Raw genomic sequence first — 22972 nt, 5'->3', positions numbered from 1 at the left:
GTGCTGAGATGTTCCTACCAACAGTTGACAAGTACCACAGCTGGGTCCAAAACCGCTCACATCCTTGTGGAGCTGGGGTTCCGGGGGCCAGCGGCAGGTGCTTGAAGACAAGGTCTTGTCATTAACTGCTCTGTCAAGACCAGCCATTCACTGTGATCAGTAAGTTGATGTCAGATCCAGAATGTTCTTCCAGCCACAAAGGCTGCATCTGTACCAGGCTTTGGACCTGCTGGAGGGAAACCAGCCTCAAGGAGGTTGACATCAGTGGAAATCAGAAGGAGGGAAGCACCTGAATCAGCAAGAGGAGACCTCACTGTCATGAGAAGACTAAGTGGCTCTGATGGCAGGAGTGGGGAAGGAGTCCCAGATGGGGCTTCCACACTGGGCCAGTAAGGACAGACCAGCAGGGTGGCAGGAAGCTCAGGACAGGGCTATGAGCTGAGGTACCCACCTTCCAGACAGAGGAAAGAAGAGGTGTTTCTGGAAAGGGGGTATAATGTAATGAGAGATGACGAGATGAAAAGGGACAAGTGACGGGGGAAAAAGTAGGGGGTGCCCCAAGAGAAGCCCCTTGGAGTTCACGCTCGGACAGCGAAGGCTGAACCTCAGGGCTGGGGAAGAGCAGCTCGGTGAGACGCGCAGGCACACACACATGCTTCTTTCAGCACCACAGGGCGACTGTCACCAGGGATATGCGTCCTTGAACAATCAGATGATGGAAGGCGTCCATAACTGGGAAGAACCAGGGAGCATCCCAATGATATAACATGTGGATCACCCAGCAAGTTTAACAGAATCAGGTATGAAAATGGCCTTTGAAGGACGGCACTGGCTCCCCAGCCTGTATTTCCTGGAACTCCACTCAACAGATTTGTGCACAACAAATAGACACTGTGTGAAGGAAGTTCTGGGTGATCTTATCCACAAGGATGTGGATGGGAAGGCACTCCATGCACAGCTCCACAAAAAGGCAGACCCACTGCGAAACTGTACTCCCGTCCGGCTCTGGGGACAGACTTAAAGCCTCCCCTCCCCATGTCAGTGTCTCCTGCTCCCGAAGTTCACTCAGTGCTGGCTCACCCTCCGGACCAGGTAAGTTTCGGTGCAAGTTTTTATTCTCACAGGACAATGACAATCATTTTCCTCCTGGCTCAGGATTTAGGGGGAAGCCCTTGCAAAACTCTGAGGCCTCTGGCAAGGCAGGTTGAGGGTGACTTCACTCATCACTGCACCCCCACTCTGATGATGACGTGTCACTCAGATCTTCAAATATCCGTGGGAGATGGAAGTAAATAAATGAAATCATGTCTACTGAGTTCCGATGGGATTCGTGTTTCGCGACGACCTTTTGCTTTGTCCTGCAAACATTTTGGACTACATGTTTCTGACTTTTCGAGGAGCTTGTGAACACGCCATGGGCCTTGCCTCTGTGCCCCAACTCTAGCTGAGAACCTGCACCAAGCCAAGTGCTCAGTGATTATCTGCTGACTGCATCATTAATAAGGCAAATTCTAAACCCCACAACCTGCTTAAAGCACTCGCCTGCCGCCGTTTAGATCCTTCATCACTCCCGACAGAGCTGCTGGTTCCATTTTCCTTCTCATTTCACAAAGGATAGCTGTATCCACCACCCCTTTCCCACCTCGCTAGCGCCTTTTCTGCACTTTTTAAGACCTTCTCAATAAGTCCATAAAGCACATCTATTTTTCTGTCCTCCTGTCCTTAGCAGCCTGAACTAATACTGATCATTAAATGGTCATTTCCTGACTGGACTTGGCAGGGCAGATTGTTATGTGGGTCAGGTCTTTTCACTGCCCTCCTCAGCCTCTCTCATCTGCTTGTGAATGCAAATGGTTTCTCCAGCGTTTTTCCCTAAATAAATGATCAGCTCTGACTCCTTTGCCCCTATAATTGTGTTACTAGGGTTTTTTTTTTTTTTTTTTGATTTGTACAAAAGCTAGCTGGAACCCTCTCTTAAAGGTCGTTTGCTAACAGGATTTTCCTTATCAGCTCCTGATCACAGGGCCCAAGGTCACCTGTGTTCTATGTACTCCCTCGCTGCAAGCACAGAATTTAGACTGCTATCTCCTGCTCATTCAGTCTTTCTTGCAAGAATATTCCCCAACCCACTCCAAGCACAGATTTTCAACTGTAATTTAAAAATCATTTGTCAGAGTGCTGTATTATCCACAGCCTGAGATTAAAATACAGTGATCGCCTTCACATCAAATATTCTATATGAGCAGCAGTGGTAGTACTGGAATGCCTTTTTACACGACATCCAAAAGAATATTACAAATGCATTTGTAAAATTTTTCATCCTAATTTTAAATACTTAAAATGTTTTCCATGCTTTCTAAATACTGATATTTTGAAATAAGGCCTTAATGTCACTGCTTTAAAAGTATCAAGTAGAACCTGGAACATTCCACAGCAATTTGAGGCTCATCATTTTCCATTTACACAAACATGAGCAGTCTCTGCTCGAAAGGTGGACATTTTGGAACCCTTTTGCCTTGGATTCATTTTTCCTTCTCATCCCCCCACATTTTTTCTTAGTATTATATAGTAATGCTTTAAAATAGTTTACTTCTTTTCTCGCTCCATAACAAAAACACACATATCATTAAATTGACTTTTGACTTTCTGATGATCATAGCATGAAGGTGTGCCATGGTTAACGATGCACTATTGTCGTGACAGTATCAGAACTGAGTCAAATTCTTAGATGCCAAGAATTGCTTACTGGTGTGGGGCGGTCTCCACACACGCACACTGGAACAGGATCTAGACACCCCCAGGAAAAGAGACAGCCCTTCATTATTTTTAATGAGAAGACGGAAAGGAGGACCAACAAGACACATCTGTCGCAGGTGTGCTCAGACAGACCTGCTTTAGGAAGATGCAGAGGTCCTTTAGGAAGGTGAGCTCTGGAAATGATTCCTTCAGAACTGGGGTGACCTATATTCCTTCAGAAATCTTCATCTACCCTGAACCATAAATATAAGCCAAGTGCAGTCACTGAGATGTAACAGGAGATAGCTCGAGGCTACCCTGGATGCAGGTTAAGTCATTACCTGGAAGCGGGCGCAGGGCCATGCTCCACATGCTTTCTACAGCAAACTTCTCACCACCCAAAACACATCAGGTGACTGGAGGACCAGTCACCTGATGTGTTTTGGGTGGTGAGAAGTTGCACTGGTGGTGACTGGAGGGCCAGTCACCTCTTCTTTGTGGCTGTTCCTGAGTTATATCCTTGTAGTAACCTGGTGAACAGAGGCACAGGCAACCCAGGGACATCTTCTAATTCTGTCTTTCTGTCTTGAAGAATGTCAGTCTGACTTTTCATCATCCTCCCTAGCAGCCCTGTATCACACACATTATAAATTAAAGCCGAGTGAGGAGAAAGCAAGACGTAAATGTGAAGCAGGCACACGGGTCCCAGCATGACAAGTACTTCAAAATGCGCCTGGATGTTGAAAACCACCAGGACTTAAATTTTCTGCAAATAAAGAACCACAGCCATTTATTACCATCTGCAATGATAACAGGGGTTCCTCAGAAAAGCATTTAAACCTGGAGGCCTAGTGAAGGCAAGCCGGACATTTGGAATGGGAAGGTGTCATGCAGAAAGATTTATATGTTAAGGTTAACACTGCAGTGGCACTTTGAATTCACACTATTTTGCTTTTTCTTGTGTGTGTGTGTGTGTGTGTAAAATAACTGGGTGCAGGCCAAAGATGCAGGGGGTAAGAGGATTCATCAGGGAAATAGTGAGGAGCAGAACAGGTGGATATACTGAAATCCACTGCTGAGGGGAACAGTGGGTAAGACAGGAGAGGTCTGCAGCACCATGTGGGTCAGCTCCCTGGCCGGGGATTGAACTCTGGCTGTCACTGTTGTGGTGACAGTGCTGAGACTTAACCCCTAGGTCACCAGGGAGGTCCAAATTCGGACCATTTTGAAAGGCAAGGAAAAAATCAGATGTTTGGCTTTTTTTGGGGGGGCCTGTTGTTGAGTTCATGAGTACTCACCGCCTCGGTGTGGACAGGATGCACGGCAAAGAGCAAGGCTGTCACGAAGGCCAGGCCACGGTTCCGGAACACCGTCTTGTCACAGGTGTACATGAGCACCAGCGTCACCAGGCAGTGCAGGATGACATTGGCCGCGTGGAAGTAGAACGGGTCCATGCCAGTCAGGAAGATGTTGAGCCTGGAAACGCAGACACTGAGTCAGCTACCAACAGAGCGGATGCACGTGGAGAGCGGTGGGAAGCCATCATCTGAAACAGTCCTCTGTGTCTTTTCAAGTGACTCCGACATCAGTCACTCCATCTGTTTAGACACCCCTTGTGCCCCACTTATAGTGTTCTCCTCTGGCGGGTCACGGCCAGGGCGCTGCAGTGTTACCCAGCGAGCACCAGGCCCACTGAGCGGGCAGGCAGATGCCGGACGGTCTTCCCTGCACCTCAGGACTCAGGCTTTCCTGCCGGCTCCTCCTAAGGTGCCGGGGGGTCAAGGGCAAGTCCACGGTGCCCGGGTCAGAGTCACAGCCAATGGAGTCACAAAAGAAACCGCGGGGCTGAGATCGTGGTCAAAGGTGGGATGAGCAAGGCCAGAACGTGTCCCCCCACCCGTGGGGCCACCAGGATCCAAAGCTGCAGGTCACGCCCTCAGATTCACCATCAATCCCCACCCCACGGGCACCGTTGGGGCCCCAACATGCAGGCTCTGGCCCTCATGGGCAAACAGCACAGTTCAGAATTTGCATAAGACGGTTCCTATTTCTGAGTCTGAATTCTGATATTATGAAGAAGAAATATTGGGCTGTTAGAAAAGTAAGTCATGGTGTATTTTTTTTCTGTTGTCAATGCAAAAATGTGTCAAGACTTTTCCGACAACCCAATAGAAAGAGAAGGGGAATTTTATAGTCAGCAGCTTAAAAAATGCTTCCCTGAGATAAAAATGCACAACAGAGAGATTTCTAAAGGTGGACTTAAAATTGATCTACAGGAGAAATGAGAATGTGGGGTAAGAGAAAAAATTCAGCTGGACACGGTATGGGTCTTTGGGGAAACAGACGCACTCCAAGCAGTGGCGTCTACACTTCAGTCCGACTTACCAAAACAGTAACTCCAAGTCTTTATTCTCATGCCCTGCTCTGCTTCTCTTCAAGAAACTCCTTTTCTGCCAAAACATCGCAGCAATCTTAGCAAAGACTTGTGCATATTCTAAGGTTCTAGTCTCCGGCACAGCTTTCCAGGGCAGAATTTTAACCAGCTCAAGTTCCACTTGGACACAGGAATCTAGGTGTCATAATTACTAACCCACTCCAATTTCATGCCCACTGAAACAACCATGGTCCCAACTAACCCAGTCTGGGAAAAAAAAAAAAATGAAATGCTGGGTATGATCCAATTTGGGGGGCCAGACACCAAGATTCAAGCAGCTATGGGCTGCAGCAGCTGAGTCTGCACCCCCAGAGTCCTCCAGACAGGAGCCTGGTGGGAGAGAATCCATTTGACAGGGGAGAGGAACCAGAGCCAGCCAGGGCCATAGTGTCCAGCAGAAGCGTGACCACAGCCCACCCAAAGGCCACGGGGAGAAAACAGTCCCCTCCACATCGCCCTGCAAATACCTGGTCCGCTCGGCATCTGACCCCTATTCCTCCAGGATTAGGATACTTCTTCATACATTGTACACATCTCTGTTCACTGAATCCAGGGCACTCAGCGCACAGGCTTCTGTATTAATGTTTACCAATGAACAAGTAAAACTCTATTAAGTTGTTTGTTGGAAAGGTCATCTTTCCCTCTCAACTCTCAGAATCTCTATTTTTTAATTTAGCCTTCATTTCCCATTGAAAACCAGGCCAAGCAAAAGGAAATAAATGTGTTTGTGTTTTTTTTTCTTGAAGTAATCTGAGACTCATGGTTGGAACCTTCTAGACTGTGTCTCACATGGATGTCCATGGTCCCATCTCCATTCAAACTGCCCTCCCAGACAGGTGGGCCATAAGAAGCTCATGGCAATCCAGGGCACCCATCCCAGGCCCCCAGGGATAGTCACAGGTCTCAGAATCTGGCAGGAGGAAGTGGGGGGAAGGGAGCCAGTCCCCCATGCTCCTGCCCCGCCCCTGCCCTGCATCTCATCACACGCTCAGCCCAGTACCCTAGACAGAGAGAGATGGTGCCCGTCATCCTCCTCTTTGAAAACTGCTCTGGTTTAGAGAAAGAGAACAGAAACAGGCAGGACCCCTGGAAGCGACTTGGAGAAGCAGACACTGGGGTTCTTCCTAGGGAGACCTCACTCCAGTAGATAGCTCTCCCTCAACAAACTGGCAGACTCTCCACTGTAAAGACTCAAGTTTTCAACCCAGAACATGAGCCACAGAATCCTGAGCCGTGCTGGACACAGAGGAGCTGCATCTAGGTGGGTTGCCCACCAACCTTCCTGCTCTGCTGAGGCCCTGCAGGTCAGCAGGCCATCACCACGGTGTCCCTGCTGCCGGCCCTGGGGTTAGGCAGGACCTGCCCATGGGAGAAAGTGCTGTTGGGGGGCGGGTGGTACACGCAGCACGGGAGAGTCATGGCCATCTCCAGAGTTCTGGACTCCTTTCTCCACACTGTTGGGGAGAAGGGCACCTGGACCTTGTTAACACGGGCTCCGCTGATGCCAGGGGTGCCAGGCCCAAGTTGCCTGGTGTGCAGCAACAAGGGTGGTGGACTCCCAGGCCCCATCGTGGGATCGCTGATATCAGCAGAGCTGATATGGGCCCCAAGGCTGGCCCCCGCAACACCGTGTCTCAAGAGAGGTGACGCTCAGGACAACACCTCAGGGTCTCAGAGCGCGGGCGAGGGGACAAGCTCACCTTCCTGAAAGTGACCCAACACATGTTCTTCCCCGGTAACGACAAGAAGCCAGGGAATAGGAAAAGGGAAACATGACTTTGACCACGTCTTGGGAGCCTCAGGTAAACAGTGGCCCCACACACCCTTGGGGGCTTCCAGCCCATGCTGAACGTGGTGCCCTCTCCCGCCTCCCTCCATGGTCGTTCTCCATCGCTGTTGACGTTACTGCTGTCCAGGGCCACGTCTGCTTTTGCTCACCTTCCCTCTTGCATGAGTCCCCCAGACCTCAACCATCTCGGACCCTTTCCTAGATTTGCTCCAGTGCCAGAAGTAAACGAGCAAGCCGCCAGCATCTCTCAGGGTGCCCAAAGCAGCAGGGGCTGCCGGTCACAGAGCCAACAGCGGTGCAGACAGAGGGGGCTCTGGGGTCCTGGTGTGTGCTCAGGGCGAGGAAGTGGGAACTTGGCTAGAGGTGGCAGCAAGTCCAGGAGGGAAATCTCCTGTAGGGAGCCAGTAAACAATAAACATAACAACACCAGGCACACCTCAAGTCACAACGCAGAGAGGCCGACTGTCAGCAGTGCTTTCTTTCAAGGGCATGAGCTCGGTGGAGTCCCAGGGGCCATGCTCTCCACACCGATGACAAAGTTCCCCGTCACAGGACAGTCCTGAGGACAGACACACAGACTCCAACGGGCCCCACTCCCTGCTCTCCTGACCACCCACAAATCCAGGGTGTCCACAGCTCCCTAGGGAGCCATGATTTGCTGAAAGGACTCACAGGACCCAAAGGAGTACTGTATTTAAGAGTCCAAGTTCATTGTAACAGATCAAGACCAGTCAAAAGACAAAGCCTGAGGGGAGAGGCCTGGGAGGATCCGAAACACAGACCTCCCATGTCTTCAGGACACTGGCCTCTGGACACCTTTATGACAAGTTTTGAGCCAGAGACAGAAGGTCCACGAAGCCTCGCTGTTGAGCTTTTAATGGGGTTCTGCCATGCAGCCTGAGTGATTCCACAGCAAGTCAGTGGCTGAAGCTGCCTCTGGACCTGCCCTCCCCAGAGGTTAAGAGGCAGGGTGACAGCACATGGCTCTCAATCCCAACTTCTGGATCTTATGACTGGTCTCCCAGCATGGCTAGCCCTACTGGACACTGTCCAGGGTCCAGCGTGAACAGCAGAGACACTCCTGTCACTTGGGAAGCCAGAGACAGGGCTGTTGTTATTACACAATAAGGGTCATGACAGTCCCTTGAGAAAACATTTCCAGGTACTGGGACTCCACCTGACCCAACCAGAGACAACAGTTCACTCAATGATATTTCATGTCTACTTTGCTGACTGTATAGAAAGAGAAAACTGGTGGGCCTCCTTGGTGGCGTAGATGGTTGAGCGCAGCACTGTGAAGCTGTCTGCAGCCTCTGCAGTGCCGGTTTGATACCCGCCAGCTGCGGAGCAACCCACATGGCGAGGCAGACCTCTCCTGTCTCGCCTGCTGCTCCCCTCAGAAGTGTATTTCAGTCAGTCTGCCTGTTATGATACCTACTCTGTCTTTGTGGATCTTCTCACCTTCCCGCACATCTGGCCTGTGCCCTGGTTCTTGCATAAATAAATCTTAAAAAAAAAAAAAAAGGGAACACTGGCATGGATGCATGGGGTCTGAAGAAAACCCCTGTAATTCTGGGGTGCCTCAGAAGGTCCAGCTGCCAGGTCCAGCCTTGACCTTTACAGCAGTGTAAGCATCCAATTCACCAATCTCCCAGCAACCTTCATGCTCAATGGACCATCCTGGGGGAAGCAGGGCCAAGGTGCTAGCAATGGTCGCAGGCCAGTCACCTCCCAGCAGCTGCCACAACCACCACTTTAGATCAAAGCTGCCCCTTAACATTGAATCAGCAGGGGGCCAAAGTCATCCATGTGTCCAGAAAACCCTGGCTGCCTCTGCTCCTCTTTGATGAAGCAAAAAGGTAAGTCAGTCAAGAAGCGAGACAGAGGAGCAGCCCGACCTCATGACTTGACAAGGACAAGCTTTCACAGAAAGGTGACTCTCTGCTCTTTCCACAGTGAGAGTGACAGCACCCTGACTCTGCAGGCTGGGCTCTAGGGAAACAGTGTGTGGGGCCCTGGTGCCATGTGTGAGGGGAGGTGAAAACCAACAGTGAATGGTACCAACAGCAAGAGGCTTCCAAGGCAGGAAGGGCTCATGAGACAGGGCTGCTGCTACCACAGAGGTGGCCGCAGTGGGGGGGTCTCTGGGCTGAAGTGACTGAAGCATGTGGAGAGCAGCTACGCAGAGGTGGGGGTGGAGTGCTGCCCCAGGAAGAGAGAACAAGCAGCACAGGAGCGAAGTCTCTAGAATGCAGATGGAAACACACTGCAGAGAGGTTTACAGGTGAGCAGTCGGGAGGGGCTAAGGGTCAGACCGCAGGTGGCGAAGAACAGAAAGTGTCGGTATCTTTTGAAAAGGGACACTGCCGGCACCTTGGCATGATCAAGGCCCCCTCACCCTCCATTTTAAATGGGATAGATATTCAACATTCAAGAGTACAAATGGAGCCCCAAAGCAAGATAGGAAAGACATTTACTGCTACATGACTGTTTCAGAAGGTGCTTTGTGATGCCTATAAAAACCCTCGCGATTGGGCCTCCCCAGTGGCGCAGCAGTTGAGCGCTGGCTTGAGAAGCTGCCCGCAGCCTCTGCAGCGCCGGTTCGATCCCCAGCCACCAGCGAGGGTCCCACATGGCGCGCAGACCTCTCCTGCCATGCCCGCTGCTCCCCTCAGCAGTGTACTTCGTCACTCTGTTCTGCTCTGTTCCCCGCTCTGGCTCTGGAGAATTCTCTCACCCTCCCATGCTTCTGACTGTACCCAGTGCTTGTATAAATAAATAAATAAATCTTTAAAAACAAACAAAAAAACCCCTCATGATTGAAAAATCCACTCCTCTTATTCCCCATCCCTCCTACTCAGCCAGACTGGAGTGGAAAATGGAAAGCCCATCTTCCAGGCACGGGCACCCTCTGCCTCTCTGGGGTTTCTGAGATAACCCAAATGTACTAGGACATATTCAGGGGCCATGGCTCCATCTTCCCTGTCAAGTTCATACTGCCTCCAATCACAAATGTCCTTGGCTTCACATATCATCGAACATCCCAGACAGGGGAGTCAAGCACCTCAAACTCACCCCAGGACTAGAAAACAAATATGTCAGTCTCCAGCGAGAGCTTGTCTCCAAAGGAAATCCCACAGCAGTGAAGTGCAAAGGCGTGGACCCCAGAGTGGCAGCAGGTGGAGGGGCTGGACTGCTGCGCAGGCATCTCCTAGGGACACAGTGCATACTGCTGCAAACCCTCAACCCCAGCGTGGGGACGCTGTGGAGCCGCACAGCTGCACCAAGCAAGAGAGTCTATTTTTTGACGCTGACATTTTAAACCGCCCACTTTCCCTCTTACGGTTTATAGTATCGTCAGAGGCCTTCAATAAAATAAAACTTTTTAGCAAACCAGTAGAATGCTGTGATCAAACTGCCTAAACATGGAGAGGGAATCCAGAATTCAGGGCCCTTCTGTCTGCCTTAGTTTCCCCACATTTGATGTGGAAGAGCCGTTGGCTCTGTCATGGAAGGAAGCTGTGGTCTGTTTACTGAGGTGGACAGGCAGGGCTGATAACCCAGCATGGGCCTCTTCTCCAACGAAGAGGGTGGGGAGGAAATAAAGTTAAACAGCCCAGCATCTTAAACCAGTCCACGCCATTTTCAAGGTGGGAGTTGCAGGTGTCATGAGGCTTGGTTTGGGGTCAATTCAACATCCAGAGTCACTCACTTCCTGGCTCCTCCTGATTCCAGAGCTACAGACAGGTCATAGGCAGTCAAGGATAAAGAAGTGAAACTTTGAAAACAGGTTATAGGCTGCAGATGAAGTTTTCACAGCTGTCTTGATTCTGCTCTACAAGGGTCCAAAAATAATCCCGTGTGTCTTTGGAAATGATCTGATGAGAAGACTGAGAGTAAGATTTGGCTAGAAATAGAAACACATCAGAATTCTCAATTCACTTCCAGGAGGACAAAGAGGCGACCGTTTGGATCAATTCAGGCTGGACCAGCGCAGCAGAAGCCCCCAGAGTGATGCAGCAGAAAGAGTCCACCCTGAGAGGAGAACTTTCACCACTGTGGAGTTGGCCAAGCGGCCATGGATGGCTGCTGGGGCTCGCACGTCTGCTGCAGAAGTCCAGGCTGGCAGGGCCGAGAGGCTGCATGGCCTGAAGGAGGGAGAATAAGGAGGCGCTGGCACTGAGAAGACAGCTGGAAGGCACATGTGAGGCCCACACCTTCACTTCTTCCCCACAGGCAGCTCACACACCAGAGCCCTGAGTCCAGCACCAAAGCAGGCCATCAGCACGGCCTGGAGGGGCCGCAGGCCAGTGCGGGGGCAGCCACTCCAGGTCACCCCACAAGCCTGTGGCAGTGCCCCAACCTACAGCTGTCTCCTGATTGTGAACAAGCTCAGGCCCCTTCACTTCCAAATTTCAACCCAGAACCAAGCAGGGAAGGAAATTTCCCGCTCAGCTAGACACAGGGCCAAGGCACCAGGCCTTGGTAGTTGCCTTCTTTTTCCACTGCTTGCTGCCCCCCGACCCAGTAAAAGTCAATGTTCTGATCATCCATTTCCTCATTTCTACTCCAGCCCATTTCTTATTTGTGGAAACTGTGACTACTATCTTTCTATACCAGCAAGCACCTCACAGTCACAACCGCACTGTTAATTAACCTATTCTTTGTTCTTAAGGGAAAGCCTAGCTCTCAGTATGTGTGATATTCATTCGATGAAGCAAAGTAATAAACTACATCTAATATAAAATAGGTTTTGCATTTTACACTGGGAAAGAAGATGTGAAGATGAAAAGACAAGCTACAGAACAGGAGAAAACATCTGCCAACCTAGTATCTGACAAAGGACTTGTATCTAGAATACACAAAGATATCTCAAAAAGAAAATGCCAAAAGTGAAATCAAGTAAAGGTGCACTAGGAAAATGGGCTAAGACATGAAGAGACAGTTTAATAAGGAAGACATACAGAGGGCAAATAATCACATGAAAGATATTTAATAGCTGTCGTCACCTGGGAAATGCAAACTAAGGCACAATGAGATGTCCTTACACATTCATCAGTAAGGCTACAATCAAAAGCTGTGACAACTCAAAGGCTGGTCAGGAAGCAGAGAAAACGGCTCACTCCGACACTGGATGCGAGGTCTGGAAAACTGTCAACTTCTTAAAAAATTAAACAAGGACCCCCCCACCCTGGTAGAACAAGCAGTTAAGCACGAGTTCAATCCCCAGCCAGAGAGCGACGTGGGACAGCTACCCTCTCCACTGCTCCCCTCAGCAGTTGTATTTCAATCTGCCTGTTCTATTCCCCACTCTGTCTCTGGTGAATCCTCTCACCCCCCGCACCTGTGGCCTGTACCCCAGCTCTTGTATGCATATATTAATAAATCTTTTTTAAAAAATTAAACATACAACCAACATATGACCCAGCAAATACAATCCTGGGATTTATCCCAGAGAAATAAAAACTTTATGTTCATGTGAAAACCTATAACTCAGTCTTTCCAGGGGTTTTATTTATAGTAGCTAAAACCTAGTAACAACCCAGCTGTCCTCATTAGATGATAGTCAACTGGGGTCCACCCCATAGATGGAATACCACCCAGCAGTAAAAAGAAACAAAGTACTGACAAGCAGCAATGTGAATAAACTCCAGAGAACTATGCTATGTGCAGAAAAAGCTAATCTCAATGATACAGACTTCATGATTCCACATTCTTTAAGTAACAAAATTACAAAGAAGGAACACAGACTGCTGGTTATTTTGGAGGGAAATAACGCTATAGAGTAGGGGGTTGATATGCATTAGGTTTCTACAGCTAAAACAGTGAAGCAGGAAGGATTCTTGCCATGGAACTGATTCATAACTTGACTATATTGGTCATCCCAGAAATCACTCAGATCTACAATTGTGTGTTATTTAATGGCCATTCAGCAAAACTGGCAACATTTACAACAGTGGTCCCAGTAAAATATGTAACATGGCTGGCTGTGCAGCAGGCTACACCATGCAGGCTTGTGCCATAATATTAGTGCAAGGCCTCCCCTGGTGGCGCAGCGGTTGAGTGCTGGGCTGCGAGGCTGCCCGCAGCCTCTGCAGTGCCGGTTCACTCCCCGGCCACCAGCGAGGGTCCCACATGGTGCGCAGACTTCTCCTGTTGTGCCCACTGCTCCCCTCAACAGTGTATTTCGTCAGTCTGCCTGTTCTGTTCTGTTCCCCGCTCTGGCTCTGGTGAATCCTCTCACCCTCCCGCGCTTCTGACTATACCCAGTGCTTATATGTTAAATAAATAAATAAATAAATAAATAAATAAATAAATAAATAAATAGAAATAAATAAAAAAAAGAAAAAAAAATTAGTGCTATGACAAAATCACCTAATGACACATTTCTCAGAACCTATCCCGAGTGATTAGTAATGCATGTTAATACACACTTAACAAAAACAAAGAGTAATTGGAAAAGTGGTAATGTGGGAATAAAAGCTATTGCTTATATCAGTGTCAATTTCCTGGTTGTTATATTGTAAAACAGTACAGGATGTTATCACTGTATCACGGGGGGGGGGGGGGTGGCGGGATATGAATGAAGGGCAAAGGAATCTAGATTTTTTTTTAAATGGATTTGCAGAGGCAGAAAGCATACAAGAGAACTGCAGACCAATATTCCTGACCCATAGATGCAAAAGTGCCCAACAAAATACTAGCAAACCAAACACAATGGCACATTAAAACATCATACACCATGACCAAGTGGGGTTTATCCCTGGAGTACAATGGAGGTTTGACATCCACAAATCAATGATTGTGATACAGCCTATGAACAAAATAAAGGACCAAATTACTCACAGGATCAGGAAAAAAAAAACATCTGACAAAATTCAACACCCTTTCGTGGTAAAAATGCTCAGCATACCTGAATATAATAAACAACATACATGAAAAGTCCACAGGTAATCCCATATTCAATGGTAAAAAACTGAAAGCTTTTCCTTTAAGATAAAGAACAAAGCAAGGATGTCCACTTTCTTACCACTCTTTTTCAGCATGCTACTAAAAACAAGTCAGAGCAATTAAGCAAGAAAAAGAAATAAAAGACATCTAAATCAGAAAGAAGTAAAATTTTCTGTATTCAGACAATCTTATATGCAGAAAACCCTAGACATGCCAATAACAAAAAACTGTCGTTACTAATACACAAATTCAGAAAAGTTGCAGGAAACAAAAACCAATGTACAAATATTAGCTGTATTTCTACACAATAACAAATCATCTGAAATTAAAACAATTCCAGTTACAACAGCATCAAAAAGAATAAAATAGGAATAAACTTAAAGAATGAGGTAAAAATCTTACATACTTAAAAGTACAAATTTTGACCAAGAAATTAAAAGACACAAATAAATGGAAATACACCCCATGTTCATGGATTATAAGGCTTATTATTATTAAAATGCCCATACTACCCAATATCTCAATGACTTATTTTACAAAAATGAAAAAAAAAATCAAAAAATTCATATGGAACCCTGAATCTAACAAACAATCTTGAAGAAGGACAAAGCTGAAATAATAGAGAATAACATTCAAAATATATTCCAAAGACAGTATGCACAATTTGGGGGAAAAGCACAGAAATTAATCCATGCAAACAGTAAAATGATCTTCAACAAGGGTGCCAGGAACAATGGGGAAAGGACAGCCTCTTCAACAAATGGTGCTGGGAAAAGTGGACAATCACATGCCAAATAATAAAATTGGACCATTATACTACAAATAAAAATAACTTAAACTTAAATTTCAAATATCAGACCTGAAGCTGTACACTCCTAGAAGAAAAACAAAACAAAACAAAAAATTACATAATATAGACGTGGCAATGATTTCCTAATTAGATGGTACCAAAAGCACAAGCAAATTTAGGCAAAAAATTAAAAGGCCTGAGGATAGCAAAGGAAAGAATCAACAGAGAGAAAAGGCAGCCTAAATAACCTGATTATCAAAAATAGGCTAAGGAATTCAACAGACATTTTCCCAAAGAAGATAAACAAATAGCCAACAGATTATGTGAAAGGTTTACATCACTTATGATCAGGAGAATACATGTCAGAACCACAATGAGATGCTACCTCATAACTGTTAAAGTTCCAAATATATTCCAAAGCTACAGTGACTAAAACAGTATGGTATTAGCATAAAAACAAACAGCACAATTGGCCAAAAGTGGCTTTTATGAGACACAAAAGATAGCAACTGCTGGTGAGGATGTAGAGAAAGCACAGTTCTCACCACTACTGATGGGTGTGTGCAATGGTGCCATTGCTATGAAAAGCAGGGGAGGGTTCACAAAACTTAAAAATAGAATTACCATCCAGCAATGCTACTTCTGGGTATATACTCAGAAGATCTGAAACCAGGATCTTGAAGAGCACTGCCATGTTCACTGCAGCATTATTCACAACAGCCAAGATAAGGAAACAACCAAGATGTGCACCATCAGAATGATGGATAGAGAAAAGGGGAATACAAGGGAACATTATTCAGCCTAAAAAGGAAATCCTGTATTATACAAAACATAGATGAACTTGGAAGACATCTTGTTAAGTGAAGTAAGAAGTTGCCAAAGTACAATACTGCCTAATTCTGCTTGCATGAGGTATCTAGATAGTCACACTCATACAAACAGAAAGCAAAACAATGGCAGGGAGTTGCTGGTCTACAGGAACATGGTTTCAGTTAAACAGGGAAAAGGCCAGAGATCTGCTATGCCACTTTGTGCCTGCAGTTAACAGGCTCCACTGTGCACGGGAAAATTTGCTGATATTAGAAATTTGTTAACATGAAAGATCTCATGCTAAGTATTCTTACCACAATGAAGAAAGAGACAGACAGACAAAAATGGTTTGAATCCCCAAAACTTTCGCTCAAACAAACCTGAAGGAAGATAGTTAAAATAGGTGGTACATATTCATTGTGTGTTCACCAAGCTCACACCAACCTCACATTGACTGGCAGGTGAGCACAACCTTCAGTATCCAACCTTGTCTGTGCCCAGTGCTGGGCTATGACGCTGGAAGAGCCCAGACCCCTCAAGTGACTATAGAGAAAGCACCAGGTTTGACTGAAATCACCTGTGAGCACAGACACACCAGCTCTCTCTTTCTGCACAGGCCCCCTTCCTTTTCCAATTAGTGCTGGACTACACTCTCAATCTGCCACTCAACCTTTTCCAAGACAAAAGCGTATCTACGCAGTCACAGGGTGGGATAAACGAGAGCAGGCATCTTAGACACCAAGAGGCTCTTTGTCGTTGGCGATCATAAGGGAAGGGCTGCCCCTCACCCCAGCTCTCCTCCTTTGCCCTGTGATGCCAACTTCCCTCTTCATCAGTGGCCTGGCCTCACTGCCTACTCCCTGCCTCTGCTCCTCCCTCCTCCTCCCAGCCACCTCCAGCACTGATTAAAAAAACATAACAGAAAGTCAAGAAGTGAAGGCACTCCTCCTCTTCCTCCCCCCACCCTGTCACTTAACCTTCAAATGGAAAATTCTCAGACCAGGGAGGAAAATTTTCAGACCAGGAATCTAGAAGGGCTCCAGGACCGTTATTTGGCCAGCTCACCCTCCAGGAGAGCTTGCACACCTCTCACTGACCCTCACAGCAGAAAGGGAAAGGCAGGCCACACCAGAAGTTCTAGCTCTGTGTGGCATCTGAGGAGATTTTCAGAACCTTGGAAAACTGATAACATCAAGCAGCTCTCACTCAGTAGCCAGGTAACCTTTCAGCCGAAAACCTACACCACTGGACAAGAAGCCAAATGTTCATAAAATAGTCTCTTCAGATTCGAACGGACAATTTCCTCACCTGCTTAACACACTAAACTTTGAAAGAAAAAAATAAGTCAAATCCCATGAATTGTTCCAACCACTACAGCTTCCTGTTGGCTTCATCAAACCACCTGTCAAAAGCCTCGGGCCTCTGGGCAGGGGGTCCAAGCTGCCCAGCCAGCGATGGAGACCCAGATGGGGTGCCATTACAGCGGGTGAGGGAGGCTGAAAAAGCTGAAGCTGCTGAGCCGCTGTTATTTAGTTTTATCCCGGACAGCACCATCTAAATCACAAGCCACGCTCAAGACGAATGCCACCGCGCTCCCTCAAACCAGCCCTCCTGCCGCCTCCCAGCGAAGCCCTCTGACATTCCAGAAAATACCCAACCTACAAAACCTGGCGTTCCCTCTGCAACCTTTACACTTGATTCACACCAGAAATGCTGAATCATGACTCCGAGGCACGAAAAGAAAAACTACTTCGACTGGGACGCGGGGACCCCAGGGGATCCCACGTCGGTGCGTCCCTTCGCTTCTGCATCCCGAGCCCTCAAGGCAGCATGGAGAGGCCAGGCGCGCGGCGCGCCCGCAGGACCCGGAGCCCCTCACTGGCTCTCCTTTTCCTCCCTAACCCCGGTCCCGCAGGGTCCCCTCCCAACGCGCCCCCCAGAGAAAGGGGGACTCCCCCTCTGCACCGCTGCCCGATAGCCCCTGAGAAATGGCCGCGCGGGAAGCGCCGCCGCGGCAGCTCTCCGAGCTCGTGGGCCCCGGCGGCTGTCACTTGGCCACCCCCGGGCAGGTCCGCCGGCCAGCGCCCGGCCCCGGCACAGGGAGCGGTCTCCGGGGCCCAGACTCCGGAGAAACGCGACCCCCAGCCGCAGCCCACGCCCCCGCGGCGCCCCTGGAGCCCGGGAAGGGGGCGTGGAGGGCCGGGGCGGCCGGCAGGAGACGCCCCCAGACCCGTCCCGCCGGGGCGCCCGCGCGGGAGGACTCACTGGAAGGTGAGCACGCAGAGCGGCCGGTAGGACTTGTGGCTGGCGCGCTCCGCCATGCCCTTGCCCCAGAAGTCGTTGGAGAAGACGCCCCCGCGGAGCGGCGCGCCCGGGCGCACGTCGGGGTTGTTCACGATGGCCCACACGTCGTCGTGCACGAACTCGCCCTGCAGGGAGCGGCCGAACACCAGGCAGCTCGCCCCGGCCAGCAGCGCCGCGGCCCCGGCCGGCGCCAGCCCGCCGCCCCGCCGCCGGGAGGGCGCGCGGTCCCCGCCGCCGCGAGCCGAGCCGGTCACCACCATCGCGCCGCCGCCGCCGCGGCCCTGGCGGCTCCCGGGCTTGTGGCATGGTCCCCGGCCGGGGCCCCGGCGGCGCGCGGCGGCGGCCCGGAGGAGGGCGCGGGCATGGTGCGGCCGCCGGCCCCGCCGCTGGCGCCCGCGCTCCGCCGCCGCCTGCGCCGCCGAGTTGGCCCCGCTGCGAAGCCTCGCGGCGCCCCCGCCTCCCGCCCGCGCGCCTCCTCCGCCCACTGCGCATGCCCCGCGCTCGCCTCCCCGCACCCCGCCCGGGACTCCGGCCGCCGCACCGCGCCCCCCGCGCGCCCGGCGCGCCGCCCGCCGTCGCCGGCCCCGGGTGGGGGCGCGCGGGGCCGCGGGAGGGACCCGGGGTCCCGCGCGGGCGTCAGCGAAGCAGACCCCGACCCCCCTCCCCTGACTGACGGGGCTGGGGAGGCCACACCTGGCAGGCACCTCAGGGCCTGGGAGCGGGGCGAGCTTACTCGGGGCGCAGCCGGAGACCCCGCTCCAGAACGGACGAGAGTGGCGGCGCCCCAGGAGGCGCCGGCTTTCAGCACCCCGGACACCAGCGGGGCGCGGGGACAAGCTCTCCCGCCGCCAGCCCCGCGCTCGGTCCTGTCGCGTTCCCGCAGCCCCTTCCCGGCCCGCGGCCGCGGCTGCTCCTCCGGGGAGATCGGGAGAGGCAGCCCCCTACCCTCACCTCTCCCGAAGTCGGGGGCAGCGGTCCCGGCCCAGCTCCGGACACCCGGCCCCGCGGGTCCAGAGGCCCTCGCGCTCCTGACCGCCCAGCGCTCCCCTCGCGCTCATGAAAAGTCCTGGGTTGAGTTTGGGGTTTGGGTCTGGGGGCTGAATTGGATTCTGCCACAGTTCTCGTTTTACGTTTCTCTGAAACTCTTAAAACAATCAGGGAGATGCCAAGCAAATTACTTTTCTTCCCATCTAAATCGATCACATGGGTCTGAGTATCATTTCCTGGGATGTGGGTGTGTTTGAAGTGTTCCTGCTATGTCAATATGATGTGAAAGCATAAAAATAAAACCACATTAAGGCTTTGCCTCCTAATCTTCCTGTATTTCTGAAAGCTCTTTTAAAAAAAAATACTAATTTTAATTTATAAATGAGTTATCCCTGGAGAGGATTACTAGAATTTCTCCACCTTCAAAAAGTCTGTTAACTCTTTCTTGCCTCTTGCAAATTTTCATTGCTGTTACTGAAGTTTCCTGGAATTTGACAGGAAAATTTTATCCAGACAGAAAATTTTACCTCTTTTTTCCCCAAATCTTTAAAGGGTCATTGATCAAAAAAAAAAAAAAATAGTAAAATGAAAGGCAAAAATTGTTCTTATACTGACTGAACTTCTGTGTGATTCTACTATGCCAACTTTTTTTTTTTTTAATTTAAGATATATTTGAACAGTTGAGAATTCAATGAGCTTATACAAGCACCTCCGAGTCCGGGTGATTTTATCCATTTCACTTTCTCTTTTAGTAACTTGAAAATTCACAGCTGAGAAATGAAACTGAAAATCCCCAACATGGATATTTAATCCACGCATCAAAATATTTAACCTGGGTCACTTGACTACCCAGACTCGAAGCATGCCTGAGTATTCCCCAGAGCACCCCACTTCAGCCACCAGCAACTTAGGGAAAATAATATGGAAGATACCATTTCATGCTGCAATGTGCTGAACAACCAAAGCTGCCTGTGTGTTTGTGTGTGTGTGTGTGTGTGTGTATACATGAGTGTGTGTGTGTACATGAGTATGGGTGTCTGTGTGTGTCCGTGTATGTCTATGTATGAGTGTGTATCTATGTATGTGTCTGTGTGTGTCTTTGTGTGAGTGTGTCTATGTGTGAGTGTGTGTACCTGTTTAACACCATTACTGTCTAACTTTCTAGGTGAACAGCTGACAAGGATATGAAATTGTTCTGGCCAAAATGATAACAGGTGTAATAGACAGACACATCACTCTTTTCCTGTAATTAACACTTTCCAGGGGATTTAATGTCTTCATCCCAAAGAGATACTCTAATAATAGATTTTTATAGAGAACAGACCTGATCTCCCTTAAACCCCCGCTTGTAAGAGGCACAGCCCTGCCCAACTACTCCTTATCCAAGTCTTCACCAACCCCTTGGAATAACGCTCACACAGACATAATCCTTGAAGAGTACCCAGCCACGGCTGGCTTCACACTGACAACACACAAGTTGTTCATTTTTTTGGATGAAAGTGTAGCAGCATCCTCCCTGGACATGGGTGGTCACCCCTGAGCCGGGGTCCTGGAAGCACGCAGAAAGGGGCAGAGAGTCTGTGGGACTCCTGGTACTCAGCAGCTTCTGGAAGCTTCCTTCATGCCCAGTGGCATCTCTATTCTCTCTAGTTCAGATGATGGGTGTGGATTCATTTACTTTAAGGTAGAGCTGTACTTCAGGTCCTCCCAAGGACAAACCAGTAAGTGAATACTTTGTAAAACTGAATGGCTCCCAGCAGCCCCATTACTTCCAGATTCAATACCACTCTGTGTGCCAGGAAATGGGGGGAAGGTGCTGAGCTGAGAGTGAAGGTTCACATGGCTACACTAGCCCCGCTTCCTCTCACTTCTCTCTTATGGTGTCAAGCACTCATCCTGACTAATAAAGGGGCCCAAAAGGAAATCAGATTAATTTGTGTTACTTAGCCTCTGATTATTTTTTAAGGATTTATAATTAGAGCAAAACTATCTTCCAAGACACCTTTTGTCTACTCAGAGCAATTTAAACCATAAATGATTACAGAAGTACCTCTCTGAAACTCACACAGATTAAATCACTCATACAAATTAAAATGGACCATATTCCTAAAGGAAACTAGGACACCACTGAAAATCAATCCAGAGCAAGTAGGTATTTTAATGAAATAAATTTCAAATTACTGCCCACTGTTTTAGCTTGCTACACCCTGTTCACACAGACCTTATATAAGGGAACACATGCAATGGTACAAAGGCAGAAATGCCGGTAGAGTTGATAATGCAATTTGTATTAAAAATAAATTTTGTCATTCAGTTATTTAACTACGACCTGCTCTTGAAGACAATAACAAAGTAATTTTGAAAAAGAAAAAGGAAATTAAAATATATCTACCATACCACTTTGCTACGAAGGTAACAAATGCTCAGGGGAGCTGGCCCACACCTGGCAGGGCAAGAGATACCGTCTGGGCTACCCAGTGATCCAAAGATGAGGTGCCTAGATCTGGACCAAAATTGTGAGCAGTGGCCCCAAGAGAGAAAGCCAGCTTCCCACAGAGGTAAATAGTCTTCTTCTTCCATCCAGGAGTCTCTCTCTGTGGATCTGCACAGAAGTAAAAATTAAAGAATATGAAAAACAATTTGTGATCTTGCAAATTGTGACTCTCAGGTAATAAACACTGTCAGCAAATTACTATAAGATAAAAGCATACACATGTTCATTGCAATAAAGCATATCTGGTACTTTTTCAAACAGTTTAGAGTCTCTGGCACTGAAAACTGCTGCAACATTACAGAGCAAATATGCAGTCTTAGCAATAGAAGTTAAAATTTTAAGATAGTGTATGAAACATAAGAAGAGTATTTTCACAGGAATGAAATTTTAATGGTGTACACAGTTTATTTAACATTTTAATTACACACAAATCAAAAGCCACTTTTAGTTTCTTGTAACTAAAGGTATATCAGAGAAGATGCTAAAATGCCATCATATAAATTTACATTTAAGATTAAATTCAGAATTGCACAAGACCGGCTGGGATAGAGTTAAATATTTTCAGAGAAACTATTTCCTCAGAATCATCACTGATGCTAGAAGTACGACGATTTATATTTTGAAATAAATGATCAGAAATTTATCCCAATATTGTCACAGCCTATAAAATGCTCTTCACAGCTCCAGTAACAGTTGAAGCAGCAGAAGGATGCTTCTCAGATATAGAGTATCCAAAAAAGTGGCTGATTCAAGCATTTGCTGGATTTCACAGTGTCAATGAGCCTACCATGGTTGATTTTGTACTGACACAGGCATGAGATGTGTAGGAGCACATCAGCCTCCGGATTGTCCCCACGCAGATACAGTAGAGGTGCCAGAGCCACAAGATGCCTATTGTAAAGTGACATCAAATAATTAGAAAACAAGTTTTGGATATTCACTATCTTTGTTTTTAATCCAAGTTATAAAATCATATGTTTATATAACAACTTTTTAATATTGATTATGTTTAATAACCAGCTTACAAAATTCATAAAAATTTAAGTGTTTGTGAACTGGTGTGAACTGACACTGGCACACTGTCAGCTTAGGTGAAATTAGCACTGTTAGTAGCATAATTTTGAATTTGAGTGATAGGTGTGGGAGCGGAGGGGATGACATTATACTTAGTGAAGAATCACCCTTGCCTAGTCAGAGGCGAGTCTGACTAGGGCCAGTGAGAGGTCGCCTCTAGGCCCTGGGATGTCTCCCTGACCAGTCATCTCTGCCTCTGCTTGCTGGGAGCTTTGGCCCTGGACAGTTTAACAATGTGGCTTCCATGGTAGTTTTTGGTTTCATTCTAGCCTCTGCAAAACTGAAGAGTAAAGATGCTGGCCTGACCTCTGGGAGGGGTGGACACGAGAGGCGGCCATGCACAATTTGTGAGGACCCCCAATAAAAACTGGACATCAGACTGGGTGAGTGGGGGGGCATCCTGGGTGAGCAATACATGGTGAGTGACGTCCCCACAGGAAGGAGACACACCCCCACTGTGCTCTTCCTTCCTTGACCAGTTTCTGCTTCTAAATGTGTCTTATAATAACCCCCCTTATAATAAGCAAAATGGCTTTCAGGAAGTTCTGTGAATCCTAGCAAAAGATCAAAACTAAAAGTGGTTTCTGGAACCCCATCATGTGC

The 22972-nt window shown here is 48.4% G+C and overlaps 1 protein-coding gene across 3 annotated transcripts in view; it reads right to left on the bottom strand.

Moving 5' to 3' along the window:
- TMTC1 (transmembrane O-mannosyltransferase targeting cadherins 1) overlaps positions 1 to 18228 on the bottom strand; it is a gene marked incomplete at its 3' end in the record, with an annotated part of 173124 nt that extends 154896 nt beyond the window's left edge. For 2 of the 3 annotated variants that reach the window (XM_084255808.1, XM_084255809.1), the window contains exons 1-2: positions 17776 to 18228; positions 4035 to 4212 (exon numbers count right to left, since the gene is read on the bottom strand). In XM_084255808.1, the coding sequence (XP_084111934.1) occupies positions 4035 to 4212; positions 17776 to 18074 (477 nt within the window). In that variant the 5' untranslated portion in view covers positions 18075 to 18228. Of the gene's footprint in view, positions 1 to 4034; positions 4213 to 17775 lie in introns of those variants that run through there. The other variant, XM_084255810.1, reaches the window with a different exon arrangement.
- Positions 18229 to 22972: the final 4744 nt, after the last annotated feature.

The sequence above is a fragment of the Talpa europaea genome (genome assembly GCF_964194135.1).
Source record: "Talpa europaea genome assembly, chromosome: 15".
Taxonomy (NCBI): Eukaryota; Metazoa; Chordata; class Mammalia; order Eulipotyphla; family Talpidae; genus Talpa; species Talpa europaea.
The sequence above is the reverse complement of the archived record's forward strand: the minus strand, read 5'-3'. Positions and strand labels throughout refer to the sequence as shown.